The 15,806-nt window shown below is 39.3% G+C and overlaps 2 protein-coding genes across 5 annotated transcripts in view; one reads left to right on the forward strand and one right to left on the reverse strand.

Moving 5' to 3' along the window:
• PFN4 (profilin family member 4) lies at positions 1 to 5,071 on the reverse strand. 3 transcript variants are annotated; one of them, XM_012788095.3, is made up of 5 exons: positions 4,856 to 5,071; positions 4,213 to 4,341; positions 3,330 to 3,467; positions 2,067 to 2,172; positions 1 to 271 (listed from the first exon to the last, which is right to left on the reverse strand). In XM_012788095.3, exons 2-5 carry the CDS (start codon positions 4,327 to 4,329, stop codon positions 243 to 245), a joined length of 390 nt encoding a protein of 129 aa, XP_012643549.1. In that variant the 5' UTR covers positions 4,330 to 4,341; positions 4,856 to 5,071; the 3' UTR covers positions 1 to 242. The 3 variants fall into 3 exon arrangements, with proteins under 3 accessions (XP_012643549.1, XP_075856701.1, XP_012643548.1); XM_076000586.1 differs by having other exon boundaries at positions 4,817 to 5,071; XM_012788094.3 differs by lacking the exon at positions 4,856 to 5,071 and adding an exon at positions 4,742 to 4,831.
• The window catches only part of FAM228B (family with sequence similarity 228 member B), a 25,160-nt gene continuing 14,415 nt past the window's right edge, over positions 5,062 to 15,806 (forward strand). Inside the window, exons 1-5 of one of the 2 annotated variants that reach the window (XM_012788089.3) lie at positions 5,062 to 5,489; positions 6,048 to 6,153; positions 11,321 to 11,389; positions 13,695 to 13,886; positions 14,563 to 14,643. In XM_012788089.3, the coding sequence (XP_012643543.1) occupies positions 6,070 to 6,153; positions 11,321 to 11,389; positions 13,695 to 13,886; positions 14,563 to 14,643 (426 nt within the window). In that variant the 5' untranslated portion in view covers positions 5,062 to 5,489; positions 6,048 to 6,069. Of the gene's footprint in view, positions 5,490 to 6,047; positions 6,154 to 9,985; positions 9,998 to 11,320; positions 11,390 to 13,694; positions 13,887 to 14,562; positions 14,644 to 15,806 lie in introns of those variants that run through there. The other variant, XM_012788092.2, reaches the window with a different exon arrangement.

A 15,806-nucleotide genomic window follows, 5' to 3' on the forward strand; every position in this document is an offset into this window, starting at 1 on the left:
TGACCAAGACTTAAAAAACACTTTTTTTTTTTTAAAGAACAAGTTGGTCAAGTAATTCCAACTGAAGAAGAGGATCTCTTGAAATAAGAAAAATTGCTTCCTTAACTCATTCTTCTTCTTTAGTATCTTCTACCTAGTGTTTTTCAACCACAAACTAAGGTTTTGTTTTTTTTTTCTCTTTAAGATGTTCTTTAAGCGTTCTTCTAAAATAATAAAGTTGTCTTTCATAGGTCTCTGATGATTTAATTTCCTTTTTTTCTTAGATAGTCTCCTGAAAATAAGCAGAGCATGGTTATTATTTATGAGTAGTAAATTATCACTACAATTCATTTACTATTCCATAAACATTGTTGAGTGACTACCGTGTGCTAGCCACTGTGCTAGGTCCTGCAGATACATAGGTGATTAGGTAGTTAAAACATAGTGCCTGCTCTCCTGGAGTTTATTGTCTAGTAGGGGAGATAATAGGTAATATATATATACACATCAATTCTATTTCATAGTAACAAATGCCACAAGATTTATTATTTGAGATGTCCTCGAGTATGAACTGGTTATCCAAGCAAAGAGAGGACAAAGGATGCCTATGGCTGGGCAAAGGGAGTGAGAAGAGAGGGCTCAGGGGAACAAAAGAACCTGGTGCCCTCCCTCCCCTCCTATGTGAATTCTATGACCTAGATTTAAAACTGATTACAGTACTTCATTTTTTAACAAGCTATTATTAATCTTAAAAAATTTAGAAAACTAATGCTTCACTTTTCTTAAATTGAATGCTGGGTTTTATTTAACTTGCCTCCTCTATTGCAATCATGAGAGATGGAAATGGTGGAAGAATAGGGAGGTATGAAGTCACAAAAGAAATATAGTCCAAAGAAGTTAACTATAAGGAAAATTCTGCAAAATGAATCATATTTTCCCACTGATCTATGTTACAGATTTGGCAATAAGATCCCAGATGAAATTCTCATGAGAATAAACAAAATATCAAAACCATGAAATATCTACTTCTATATCCCTATCTATCTCTATATCTATCAAAACACAGAGCCCAGTTCTTTAGCACATAGTTTTAGTTATAGAGTGAGACAACTTTTAAATGAAGAAACTAGGAAATTTGGTTGGTTTCTAAGGAGCTAAGTCTATCTCTCAACTGTAGTTTATAGAGAGGTAATAAGAAATTTAAGAAAAAGTTATAGTTCTCTGATAACTCAATAGTAATGCTATAAATAAGTCATAATATGTACTTAAGTTTCTTTTTTTAAACTAAGGACCTAGAATTAAAGATGTTAACACTTTACAAATGTTGTGATTCACTAATATATTTATTTTAAAAACAAACCTGAATAATTTATGTTAGAGAAGCAGCATAGTATCCTTTATCTAATTAGTGTCTAAAAGTTTTCTTTAATTAATAAATAGTCATCCTCCTAGAATCTTTCATCATTAATTTTTTTTTTCCTTTTTTGAGTCACAGTCTCACTCTGTTGCCCAAAGCTAAAGTGCCATGGCATCAGCCTAGCTCACAGCAACCTGAAACTCCTGGGCTCAAGCGATCCTCCTGCCTCAGCCTCCCAAGTAGCTGGGACTACAGGCATGTGCCACCATGCCAAGCTAATTTTTCTATATATTTTTAGTTGGCCAGTTAATTTCTTTCTATTTTTAATATAGATGGGTCTCGCTCTTGCTCAGGCTGGTTTCGAACTCCTGACCTTGAGTGATCCACCCACCTTGGCCTCCCAGAGTGCTAGGTTACAGGTATGAACCACCATGCCCAGCCCATTGTTAAAATTTTTAAATGGTCATAATTCTTTACTTCCCAAATTTTCCACAGTGGTCATGTATTTTTTTTTTTAGAGAGAAAATTATAATAATAATAATAAGTAAATCTACTTTCCCTGTGGTTCAACTGCACTCTCTCTTTCCAGTGGTTCCGTAAGTAACCCCAGTATTCTTCTAATAAATTCCTCTCTTCTGCCCTAGCTGGTTTGACCTGGATCTCTGTCACTTGTAGTCAGAAGGCCTGACTACCACAGGAAATAGAGACAGCCATTGGGAGGCAAACTTACCCAGCTTCTCTGTGGCTTCCACACAGACACTAGGATACATGCCCTCAGTGTAAGTTGTCACCAGAAGATACTGATGGGTCTTCACAACAATCACACCAGTGTTTTCCTGGATAAAGAATAAAATAGAATATCCTGCTCTTGGTTCTAATCACAGGACCAGCAGTTATGCTCCAGCTATATTTTTCACCATTTCATGATTTCCATAAATATATATGTTTCTGAACTGTCCACTCATTTCTACTAATTTAGTTGCCTTTCCTCAAAAAGTTTCAGACCATTGTAATAACAGCATATGTATTTTCAACAGGTTCCCCAGTCGACTATAAGACACCCCTATCGCAATCAGAACAGGAGATAAAATGGAAAGGTAAGACAATCTGGAATTGGATAGCTCTGGGCTTGACTCCTAGCACCTCCATTTTCTGCCACATGTCTATGGAAGAGTTATTTAACCTTGTTAAACCTCAGTTTCCTCATTTGTAAAATGAGGCTATTTAGTTTATAATGTGGGTGAAGTGTGCCTAACCCATAATATGGGGCATCCAATGAATGTGAATTTCATCTCCTTCATTCCTTATAATCAACAGAGTCAACAGAGGTTTTAAGCACAGGAGTCGTATCAATATGTTTTTTTCCTTAAAGGAAGAGGGTAGAGTACGAAGGATGGACTGTAGTGTACTGCAAAGAGACAGTTCAGGTAAGGTTTAGCTGGTAGATTCTAAAATGAATGTTTCTTTGGCTCATGTCTGTAATCCTAGCACTCTGGAGGCCGAGGCGGGTGGATCACTCAAGGTCAGGAGTTCGAAACCAGCCTGAGCAAAAGTGAGACCCCGTCTCTACTAAAAATAGAAACAAATTAACTGGCCACCTAAAAATATATAGAAAAAATTAGCCGGGCATGGTGGTGCATGCCTGTAGTCCTAGCTACTCGGGAAGCTGAGGCAGAAGGATTTCTTGAGCCCAGAAGTTTGAGGCAGCTGTGAGCTAGGTTGATGCCACAGCACTCACTCTAGCCTGGGCAACAGAGTGAGACTATGTCTCAAAAAATAAATAAATAAAATTAAAATGAATGTTTCTCAAAGCCAGGCTCTCTGATAGTGCTTTTTTTCACACATGCCTTCCTGGCACCAGACTGCTGTCCCAGTGTCTCAAGACAGTAATGGTTTTCATTTGTTTTATAGAGAGGATCGTGTGTGACAAAGAAAATTGGAGTCAAATTCTTTTATAGTTTCACTTAGCTGTCTTCAAATCTTGAGCACTCACATTCTTAGCATAAAGAGAATATTCATCTGCCCGGACACATTTGTAATCCTTTTCCTTGAAATACAGTCCTTCTCTTCGGGCTTGCAAGGGGTTCTTGGCAAATCCATTCACAAGTCTTCGGACATCACTGGGCATTACCTGGAGAGGTTAAATAGTTAGACCAGGAATTGGCAAACGATGGCTGATGGCCAGCCAGATTTCCCCTGCGGGCTGTTTTTTATAGCCTGCAACCTATGAATGGTTTTCACATTTTTAAATGGTTGGACAAAAAAAAAAAAGAATAACACTTTGTAACACTTGAAAATTATATGGAATTCAAATAAAAAAAAGAATAATACTTTGTAACACTTGAAAATTATATGGAATTCAAATTTCAGTGTCTATAAATAAAATTTTATTGGAACACAGGCATACCCATTCTTTTGTGTATTTTTTATGACTGCTTTTCCATTACAACTGAAGTTCAGTGGTTGTAACAGGGAGTATACAGCCCAGAAATCTAAAATATTTGCTGTGGCTCTTTATAGAAAAAAGTTCATTTAAAAGGCTGATACCCAGGCCAGGTGCAGTGGCCCACACCTATAATCCTAATACTCTAGGAGGCCAAGAAAGGAGGATTGCTTGAGCTCAGGAGTTTGAGACCAGTTTGAGCAAGAGCAAGAGAGACCCTGTCTCTACTAAAAAACAAACAAACAAAAAAATTAGCCAGGCGTGCTGGAGTCCCAGCTACTCTGGAGGCTGAGGCAGTAGGATCGCTTGAGCCCAGGAGTTTGAGGTTGCTGTGAGCTAGGCTGACTCCACAGCACTCTAGCCTGGGCAACAGAGGGAGACTTTGTCTTAAGAAGAAAAAAAGAGCCTGATATCCAAACTTGTCTTTTCTTACACTAAATCCTGGTGATGCTACACACAGGCTCCACTCGTGGAGTTTGATGAGGGCTGCACTGTCCACATGCTTGGTTCCCAGGAGTGTATCTAACAGTAAGTTCTGCAAATGGCTCATGCCCACTCAGCTCTGAAACGGAAACTTTAGTTGAAGAGATCCACTGGCTAGCTTTTAAAAGGCAAGGCATGCAAATACAAATGTCTCTAAAACGCTTCTGTTTTAATATTAGCATGTGTACTTTGAAAAGATGAAGAGGGAAAATAGTGGCCCATCATCTAGCGTTCACCAATACTCAAAGAGGGAAATAGAATCCTAGAAAAATCACAGTGCATACACAGGTCTATGAAGTTGGGTTTGGAAAATCACAGCCTTCTAATTTGCTCACTATGTCAAAGATTTGCGTTAGAATGATCTGGGATTTAAAAACAAACAAAACAAAACCCAGCCAGGATGGAGAACCGCCTGGCTAAGTAAACAAGACTAAGGAGATGTGCTGGGTCATGAATCCTCACATTCCCTTCCTGCTGACCTGCTTCAGCGCCGACTATGAACACTGATCATCACCCCAATGGGTTGAAAACACCTTTAAGGCACTTAAACCAACATTTTCTCCACAAGTCCCCAAGTCTTGGTCCGTCCTCACCAGGACAACCGCCACCGTAGCCCCTTTCCCGCCACTCCCTTCCCGGGGTGCGGCCCACGGGAGGAGGGGTGTCCCGGGGCAGGACCGCGACCGGGCCCCGGGGTGAGTGAGCGGTTAATTTCCAGGCTTGTCGCCGGGGAGACGCACGCACGGCACCGAGGACTCCAGGGAGCGGACGCTGCCCCCTCTCGGTCGGGGAGCCCGGCCTCCGCGAGGGGCTGGCGAGCCAGGGACCCGCCTGTCAACCGACGCGGGATCAGGCGGCGGGATTGGCCGTGACAGCTGCCCGTCACCCCCCTTCGCAACCACGACAACAGCAGCGTCCTGGTTTCTCCTGAGCCCGAGGGGGCGACAGGGGCGCGGTAGCGCGTGGCTCCGGGCCCAGGCCGCTCCCGCGGGGCCGCCCACAGACTCGTCGTCGAACTCCAAGGGGGAGGGGCGGCGCGGGACTGCGTCCCGGAGACAGTGGTCGCCAACGCTGCCACATTCCGAAGGGACGGGCTCGAGCTGAGGGCGGCCGGGCAGGGGCCACTTCCCGCCACAGCCAGACGACTCCGGCGCTTTGGGCCGTTTGGCCGACCCGGTTGTGGGGCAGGAGAGCCGCAGGCCCTGGCGGCCTCGGGAGGGGAGAGAGGTGTGTCGCGGCCTGCACGCTCGCAGCCGGGCCGGGGTGGTTCCCAGGCACGCCGCGGCCGCGCGAGGCCCGGGCACAGTGTTGGGGGTGGAGGCCGTGCGCCTCCCGCCGACTCCGGGAGTGGGTGCTGCGGAGCGCAGCCTCTAACGACGGCTTCCCCCTCAGGGACAGGCCTTGGGGAGGGCCTTGCGCCCGTTTTTACCGAAAGCCTCTCCTTTCTTTCTCTGAGCTGCGCAGCCACCGAAGTCAGACGATGGGACTCCCAGAGGCCCATCGCCACACTGGCTTGAATGGGATACCTCGTAGGAGGACGTGGGCGGCCACTCCACGGGGATTAGTTGAAAGAGAATCTCCCCTCCTTAAAGGAAGCTGGCTCTGAAACCATCATCATAAGCCTACTGCGAAGGCCTCTTGTTAGGGAAAGCATGGATGGCTAATGTTCCAAACCCACTCAAAGTCCGTGCAATGTCACAACTATTGATTATTAAACAGAAGAGAAAATTAGATGATTGTGAATTTTGATTACCAAGTAAGTTAATTTTTAGTTTTTTTTTAAAGGGCTTCATTATTTGTGACCACAATGAGACATGCAGGTGGTGACCATCTGTTCAAGGTCAAGACCTCGAAAGAATGGTTGGAACCACAGCGGCTTTCTTTTATGGAGGTATAATAATAATACGGCATTTTGAGGTTTTTCCTTGGGTAGTTGCAGTGAGAAGTGGCTTGTGCTGAATATTTTTTTGTGTGTTGCTTGTTTTCTATTTCATTCTATTATCTGCTTTGCTCTACTAACTTTGTATTTACTTTGCTGTTCATTTTTCTAGCTTCTTAAAGTGGAATCATAGATCTTTTACTATATACTTTTTCTAATATAACACAGCTATAAGTTTCTCTTGAAACACTGCTTAGCTGCATCACTCAAAATTTGATATGTTGTGTTGGTTTTAGATTATAATTTCTTTTTTCTAAGTCTTACTAATGTATAATTGATGTACAATAAACTGCACGTATTAAAGTGTACAAACTTGCTAAGTTTTTACATATATATACACAGCCATCACCATAATCAAGATAGTGAACATACTCAACACTCCCCTTTCTAATCATCCTGTTGCTTTGTAATCCCTCCCTTCTTGTCCTCCCCGTTCTCTGCAGCCACTAAGCTTTGCTTTGTCATTTAAAAAAATTTATAGAAATGGAACCTAACAGTATGTATTCTTTTCTTTTTGTCTGGCATCTTTCATTCAGAATAAGTATTTTGCAATTCATCCATGTCGTTGTATTTATCAATACTTTATTCCATTATATAGCCATATCCCAGTTTGTTTATCCTGTTCATGGGCATTTGGGTTGTTTCCAGTTTTTGGCTATTACAAATAAAGCTGTTCTGAACATTGATGTACATGTCTTTGTATGGACATATGCTTTCTCTTGGGTAGATGTCTAGCTGTAGAATGGCTGGGTCATATGGTAAATGAATTTAACTTTTTATGAAGTTGCCAAACTGTGTTCCAAAGTCATTGAATCATTTTTCATTTCCACTAGCAGTATATGGGATTTCTAGTTGTTAAATATTCTAGCCAACATTTGGTATAGTCTTTATAAATTTGAGACATTGTAAAAGATATACAGTGGCATCTCCTTGTGTGTTCTTTTTTTATTTTATTTGAGACAAAGTCTTACTCTGTCACCCTGGGTAGAGTGCAGTGGTGTCATCATAGCTTACTAAAACCTCAAACTCCTGGGCTTGAGTGATTCTTTTGCCTCAGCTTCCCAACTAGCAGGAACTACAGGCATGCACCATGGCACCCAGCTAATTTTTCTGTTTTTAGTAGAGATGCGGTCTTGCTCTTGATTAGGCTGGTCTCGAACTCCTAAGCTCAAGTGATCCTCCTGCTTCAACCTCCCAGAGTGCTAGGATTACAGGCATGGTCTGGCCTCATTGTGTTTTTTTTTTTTTTTTGAGACAGAGTCTCACTTTGTTGCCCAGGCTAGAGTGAGTGCCATGGCGTCAGCCTGGCTCACAGCAACCTCAAACTCCTGGGCTCAAGCGATCCTTTTGCCTCAGCCTCCCAAGTAGCTGGGACTACAGGCATGTGCCACCATGCCCAGCTACTTTTTCTATATATATATTAGTCGGCCAATTAATTTATTTCTATTTATAGTAGAGACAGGGTCTCGCTCTTGCTCAGGTTGGTTTCGAACTCCTGAGCTCAAAGGATCCGCCCGCCTCAGCCTCCCAGAGAGCTAGGATTACAGGCGTGAACCACTGTGCCCGGCTGTGTTTTTTTGTTTTTTTTTTCCAAGACAGAGTCTCATTCTGTTGCCTGGGCTAGAGTGCCGTGGCATCAGCCTGGTTCACAGCAACCTCAAATTCCTGGGCTCAAGCCATCCTACTGCCTCAGCCTCCCGAGTAGCTGGAACTACAGGCATGTGCCACCTTGCCCAGCTAATTTTTTCTATATATATTTTTAGTTTGGCAATTAATTTCTTTCTATTTTTTTAGTAGAGACAGGGTCTGGCTCTTGCTCAGTGTGGTTTCGAACTCCTGACCTTGAGAAATCCACCCACCTCGGCCTCCCAGAGTGTCATTGTGGTTTTAATTTGTACTTCCCTAATAACTAATGATGTTGAGCATTTTTTGAAGACTTACTGGCCATTTATGTATCTTCTTTGGTGAAGTGTTTGTTCAAGTCTCTTGTCCATTTTTAAATCGGCAATTTTAAACTGTTTTTTTTTTTTCCTTATTGTTGGGCTTTTATTATTGAGATAATTTACACACTGTGAAATTCACTATTTTAAAGTGTACAATTCATTGTTAGTATAGTCACAAAGTTGTGCAACTGTCACCACTATATAATTCCAGGACATTTTCATCACCCCAGAAAGAAACCTCATAACCCTTTAACAGTCATTCCCCAATCCTCTTTCCCCTTGGCAACTGGGAATACTAATCTACTTTCTATCTCTACAGATTTGCCTATTCTGGACATTTTGTACAAATGAAATCATGAAATATGCAGTCCTTTGTGACTGCTTTCAGTTAGTATAATGTTTTCAAGGTTCATCCATGTTGTAGCATGTATCAGTACTTTATTCCTTTTTATGGTCAAATAATATTCCATTGTATGAATACCACATTTTTTTTTTTTTTTTTTTTTTTTTTTGAGACAGAGTCTCACTTTGTTGCACAGGCTAGAGTGAGTGCCGTGGCGTCAGCCTAGCTCACAGCAACCTCAAACTCCTGGGCTCAAGCAATCCTTCTGCCTCAGCCTCCCGAGTAGCTGGGACTACAGGCATGCGCCACCATGCCCGGCTAATTTTATATATATATATATTAGTTGGCCAATTAATTTCTTTGTATTTATAGTAGAGACGGGGTCTTGCTCAGGCTGGTTTCGAACTCCTGACCTGGAGCAATCCGCCCGCCTCGGCCTCCCAGAGTGCTAGGATTACAGGCTTGAGCCACCGCGCCCGGCCACCACATTTTGTTTATCCATTCATCAGTGGATGGACATTTAGGTTGTTTCTAGATTTTTGCTAATATGAATAATGCTGCTCTGAACATTTGTGTATAACTTTTAATGTGAGCATATGTTTTTAGTTCTCTTAGGTATAAAACCTAGGAATGAAATTGTGGGTCATATGGGTAACTCTATGTTTAATTTTTTGAGGAACTGAAAAACTTTCCCACAGCAGCTGTACCATTATAAATTCTCATTGGCTCTCTCATGAGGGTCCTAATTTCTCCAGTGCTTAGAGTTCTTTGAACTTATTTTATCTGTTGGGCTTATAGTTTCTAACAAATTTGGAAAAGTTTCAGCCATTATTATTTCTTTTTTTTTTGAGACAGAGTCTCACTTTGTTGCCCAGGCTAGAGTGAGTGCCGTGGCATCAGTCTAGCTCACAGCAACCTCAATCTCCTGGGCTCAAGCGATCCTACTACCTCAGCCTCCTGAGTAGCTGGGACTATAGGCATGTACCACCATGCCTGGCTAATTTTTTGTATACATACATTTTAGACGGTCAATTAATTTCTTTGTATTTTTAGTAGAGACGGGGTCTTGATCAGGCTGGTTTCGAACTCCTGACCTTGAGCAATCTGCCTGTCTCGGCATCCCAGAGTGATAGAATTACAGGTGTGAGCCACCATGCCCGGCCTCAGCCATTATTTCTTAAAATACTTTTCTATCCCATCCTTCCTTTGGGAAAGTATAATTACATATATATATATTCATTGTCCCATAGCTCACTGATACTCTTAATTTTTTTCATTTTTTCTTTCCCTCTGCATTTTAGTTTTGAAAATGTCTACTGCGGTACTTTTAAGTTCACTAACCTTTTCTTCTGTAATGTCTAATCTGCTGATAAGCCTATCTGGTGTATCTTTCGTCTCAGGCATTGTAATTTTCATCCCTAGAAGTTATATCTGGGTCCTAGAAGTTATATCTTCCTCTGTCTCAACAGGTTCACTTTTTCATCTAGCTTCCTGAACTTATGAACTACAGGTATAATAACTATTTTAATGTCTTGGTTTAATAATTATTCAATGTCATTTCTGGTGCAGTTTTGATTGATTTTCCTTCTCATTTTTGGTTAAATTTTCCTGATTCTTTGCATGTCTGGTGATTTTTTGACTGGATGCAAGACATTGTGAATTTTAACCTTGTAGAGTGCTAGATATTTTTTATTTCCCACAAATATTCTCAGTTTTTGTTCTGGAATGCAGTTAAGTTACTTGGACACAGCTGGATCCTTTCAGGTCTTGACTCTGAATTTTGTTGGGCAGGACCATGACAGCATATACCATGGGGCCAGTTTTGTTCTAGTTCTGATACAAAACCCCTCCAAGTACTCAACTCTATGCTCTGTGATCTATGGGATGTTTTACTTTGGTTCATGTGAAAGGGAACACTCCTGGGGCTGTGTGACCTCTAGGGATGGATTCCCTAATTCTTTTATGTATTTGCTTGCTCATTGTTTCTCTGGGTAGTTTTCCCATAGGTATATAGTGTTTAACATTTAGCTAATGAGAAAAGTTGTTTCGGTCTTTCAGGTAATTTGTCAATTGTCATGGAAAAATTAATTAAATGAGTGTAAGAAGACTTTATGAGCAAGTTTCTTTTTATTAAAATAAGAGCTTTTATTTTGAGAAGTTCCAGTCACCTGTTTGATTATAAAGTTTATGGATAAAAATATAACTAATTTCCTTGATTTTTATATCCATAGTCTTTATATTTTAGCTTATGTTTTAAGTAATTGTCAAAAACAAAATTGGTAGGTGATTTCATTATGGAAGAACAGAAGGCAATTGAATAGAAACTCATTCTAAAACCTTGTAATGTTTTACACTAGTGACATTTCTTCTAGGTACACAGTTTACCTTAGGTGGCACTAAACTTTTAGTGAGACCGTTGACATAGTCTTAGCTAGTTCTGTGAGAATAAAGGCTGGGAAGATCAGTCTTTCTTATGTAGTCAAAAAGTCTCAAATAGAGGCCTAATTGTATCTATTTTAACCCATAAAGGTAAAAACATTTTATAAGATTTGACAAAAGGTGGGTTCTAACTACCTTGTGATTCTGGGCAAGTCATTTGACCATTCTAAGACTCAGAATATCTGTGAGCTGAGTAATGTTTTGCTGTAGCCCAGAGCAGAGAGTCAAATACTCTTTAAAAAGCACTTGATGATGTTATTTGAAGTAGAAAAATTGGATTTACAGAGAATTTTTCAGAGATATGTTTTTCACACAAAATATAATGAGGCCAGATAGTACTAATTATTTAATTTTTTCAAGATTTGACTTTCATAGTTTAATTCTGTTCTTTTAGAACTTAGCCAAAGAAGATACTGATGCAGCTATTCAATCAATATTATACAGAGAAAAGTATGTCATTAAGGTAAGAATTGGCTACAAAATGCATCTCAATTACAAATTAAATTTTGTGAGCCAGGTATGGTGGTGTCCTCTCAGCTACTGGGGAGGCTGGGGTGGGAGGATTGCCTGAGGCCGCTGAGTCTGAGGCTGTAATGAGCTGTGATTGCATCTGTGAATAGCCACTGCACTCCAACCCTGGGCAATAGAGACCCCATCTAAAAAAAAAAAGAAACTAAATTTTGTTTTTCCTTTTTAGATGAAGTATATTCTATAAACAAATGTAGAAAATACAGAAAATAGGATTAAAAATACTCATTTGTGCCTGGGATTAATCTTAAGGAATCTCTGAGATTGCTTTAATGGAATTCCTCTCTTCCTATACTTTGTGGGAATTCCTTCACAGACAGGCATAACAATTTCCCTCAACTCACTTGTTCCTTTGACTTGGCGGTTTCCACACAGTCACTATCAATGAGCTAATCCTGAAGAGCTGTTTTCAGAACACAGCTCTGACTACCTATTACTCAGGTATACAAGGTAAGAACAAGGGTTTAAGCAGGATGGGCTTAATTAGACAAGAACAGCCACGTGAAGTATACTAAACACCAGAGTGGGTGATCTGTTTTTCTTTTAGGAATTTTCATTAGAGTTCTTTAAAAAGGAAAGGAACTATTATTGGGAATGGTTGAATGGTTGAAGTTGATATAACCCGAAGTTAAGTAAGGGGTGTGGCCTAGAGAACCCCTCAGCATTCATAACATTTTATTTTTTTCATTTTGAATTTCATGTAGATCCTAGAATCATATGATTTCATTTGCTATATGAAAGGTGAGTGAGCAGTTTGGGTGAGAATGAACTCGCTTGTAGCCTAATCAGGCTTCTTTGCAGGCTACTTGCCATTTGGATCATGTTGTGTTTCTCTTCTGCTTCTCTACTCCTGTATTCCCCCACCCCATGGAATGTTTGTCTTCCTCATTCTCTGCTATCTCTTCTCTTCCAGGATAACTCCTCCTTCTTTAAGGCCCAGCCCAAATGTTGCCCATTGGGGAAACTTTTTTTGTTTTAATTTAATCATCTTTAAAAATTGTTGTAAAATATATACAATGTAAAATTTGCCATTTTAAGTGTACCATTCAATGACATTAATTACATTCACAATATTGTATAACTATCACCATTATTTCCAAAACTTTTTCATCACCCCAAACTGATACTTTGTATCCAATAAGCAATGACTTCTCATTTCCTCATCCCCCAAGTACCTGGTAACCTTTACTTTCTGCCTCTATGAATATTGCCTATTCTGATGTTTCATATATGTAGAATCCTACATTTATTTATCTGTGTCTGGCTTATTTGTTTCCAGGGTTCGTCCACATCGTAGCATATATCAGAACTTCATTTCTTTTTTAGACCAAATATTCCATTGTATGTATATACCACATTTTGTTCATCCATTTGTTGATGGACACTTGTGTTGTTCCCACCTTTTGACTATTGTGAATAATGCTGAAATGAATTGAATAATGCTAAAATGAATTGAATAATGCTGAAATGAGCATTTGTGTATATGTATTTGAGTCCCTGATTTTTGTTGTTGTTTTGTTTTATTTGTTTGTTTCTTTTTGAGACAGGGTCTTGCTCTGTTGCCCAGGCTGGAGTGCAGTGGTGTCATCATAGCTCATTGCAGCCTCCAACACCTGGACTCAAGCAATCCTCCTGCCTCAGCTTCCTGAGTAGCTGGGACTACAGGCGCCAGGCTTTTGATTTGCTTTTTATCTGTTTCCTCAGGGAGAGCAGGCATGTTGTCTCAATTTTTTGTGTATTCCTTGTTTCCAGCATAGCATATGTCACATAGAAGAAGACGAATAAATTATTAAATTAATAAATGCCTTTGTGGATTCTTCTTAGGAATAATTTAAACTTATGAAGTTTAAGTTTTAGAAAATTTTAACTTTTTTTTCTTTTTTTTTTTTGAGACATAGTCTCACTCTGTTGCCCAGGCTAGAGTGCTATGGCATCAGCCTAGCTCACAGCAACCTCAAACTTCTGGGCTCAAGCGATCCTTCTGCCTCAGCCTCCTGAGTAGCTGGGACTACAGGCATGCGCCACCGTGCCCAGCTAATTTTTTCTATATATTTTTAGTTGGCCAATTAATTTCTTTCTATTTTTAGTAGAGATGGGTCTCATTGTTGTTCAGGCTGGTCTTGAACTCTTCACCTTGAGTGATCCACCCGCCTTGGCTTCCCAGAGTGCTAAGTTTTAGAAAATTTTAGAAGAAGAATGCTTTAGGATAATATATTTGTCTTTTCTATACTGTTTACTAGGAACTAGATAAGCATGTACAACATCATGAGTTCTTAAATGCAAGAAGAAAAGAGATATTACATAAAAGATGGGTTGACCATGTGGCAGATCCTCTCCAGAAGAAAATTATAGAAAAAGTTTGTTCACATAAGAACATTAAGAAAAGGAGACAAGAGGAATCGGATGATTTTTTAAAACATGTAAATAAAAAGGTACTAAGATCATTTGATACTTTTTTCAACTGGTTTAAAACCTATAGTTATCTTTGTTTATTTATAATCATCCAAATAGCCTGCCCTTGTGTGTGTGTCTGTACATTTACACACACACACAGAGGCAGGCTATTTGGATATATATGTACACACATACAACCTATACCCTATTATAAAGTATTCTTAAATATAGGGCATGTGGAAAGGATAGAGAGAAGGAGTAGGTCTGGATTTAACTGTGTACATTAGAACCATTTTTCTTTGTTTTTCCCATGTAATTATTTACTATTTGAAAAAATTTGGACTCTAATTTCAGGACACATTTTTCTTTTGTTATGGAACTCTATTATTGCAAAACTACAAAGTATTTCTGTTCTTCCAGCATTATAAAAGACCTGAGATGATTGACTAATAAATATTTATAAACAAATTCCTAAATCTTTTAGTGTTCCAACATTTTTTATTAAAATCTTACAAATTTTAAGTAGATTCCTTCCATCCCTATAATATTACTTTAATAATTTCAAATTTGTTATTTTCTTTCCTTTTGCATTTGTCATTGATGCCACTTTGAAGTATAAGTAAGGAACTGTGTGTTTGACTCTCAAGTCTTGATATACTCAAAATTAATTGTGCTCCTTTTGTTCTTATTTGTGGTTTTATTTCCTTCTTATAGGGAAATGCATTTATAGAACATTATGATCCAAACGAGTATGATCCTTTTTATATGTGCAAAAAGGATCCTAATTTTCTGAAGGTAGGGTAGATTTCTTATTTTAACTTTGGTATTATGTTTTGGGTTGGTTTGAGAGGCCTAATATATGAGTAGTCCTTTAGTGATTCCGAAACATGCAAAAATATTTTAAGAATAGTTTCCCATTTCCATGGGCTGGGCATGGTGGCTCACACCTGTAATCCTAGCACTCTGGGAGGCTGAAGTGGAATGATTGCCTGAGCTCAGGAGTTTGAGACCAGCCTGAGCAAGAATAACATCCCGTCTCTACTAAAAAATAGAAAGAAATTAGCTGGACAACTAATAAAAAAAAAAAAAAATATATATATATATATATAATTAGCCGGTCATGGTGGCACATGCCTGTAGTCCCAGCTACTTATTTCTTATTTTTTTCCTTAGGGTAAGTTGCTAGAATTAGAATTGCTGATTAAAGGGTATGAATGATTTTGATTCATGTTGCCAAATTATCCTCCAGATAGATTTTTAAACTTAAACTTTCACTATAAAGTCAATTTTTCCACACTTTTTGCTAATATTAAACAAATATTTATATTTGTGTATAATATTAAAGGAAATAAAATCCCTGAAAACACTGCCTTGGGTATAGACATTTTAAACTGTTGGCATTTGCACAGGAATTCTAGGTCGTTTTTCAAAAAAAACTGGTGTGTGTACTGTTGTCCCTATTTTTATAGGTGAGAGTTAAACTGAGAGTTTAGAATCTTAAACACACTAACTAGTAACACAGAGAGTAAGGAACAAAATTGAGATTTGAAACCAGATCTTTTTGATACTGTCTTAGTCCATTCTTGCTGCTATAACAAAAAAGCTTAGATTGCATAATTTATAAACAACCAAAATCTGTTTCTCTTAGTTCTGGAGACTGGGAAGTGCAAGTTCACGGGCTTAGCAGATTTGATGTCTGGTAATGGCCCATTTCTCATAGATGGCACCTTCTAGCTGTGTCCTCACATGGTAGAATGGGCAAACAAGCTCCCTTGAGCCTATTTTATAACAGCACCATTCATGAGGGCTCCACCCTCATGACCTAATCACTTCCTAAAGATTCCTGCTCTTAATTCTATTGCATTGGTGATTAGTTTCAACATATGAATCTGGGGATGACACAAGCATTCAAATTATAGCAGTTATCAAAATTCCATTTTTTTGTCCTTTTACCATAC

The sequence above is a fragment of the Microcebus murinus genome, chromosome 3 (assembly GCF_040939455.1).
Source record: "Microcebus murinus isolate Inina chromosome 3, M.murinus_Inina_mat1.0, whole genome shotgun sequence".
Classification (NCBI taxonomy): Eukaryota; Metazoa; Chordata; class Mammalia; order Primates; family Cheirogaleidae; genus Microcebus; species Microcebus murinus.

Bases quoted from the DNA above. Each gene is read 5' to 3' on its own strand.
- PFN4 (XM_012788095.3), bottom strand. From the start codon at position 4,329: ATGAGCCATTTGCAGAACTTACTGTTAGATACACTCCTGGGAACCAAG. The intron at 3,468-4,212 runs GTAAGAAAAGAC...TAACCTCTCCAG, and splicing joins TAGCATCACCAGGATTTAGT to GTAATGCCCAGTGATGTCCG. The intron at 272-2,066 runs GTAAGTTTGCCT...GCTTATTTTCAG, and splicing joins GGAAGCCACAGAGAAGCTGG to GAGACTATCTAAGAAAAAAA.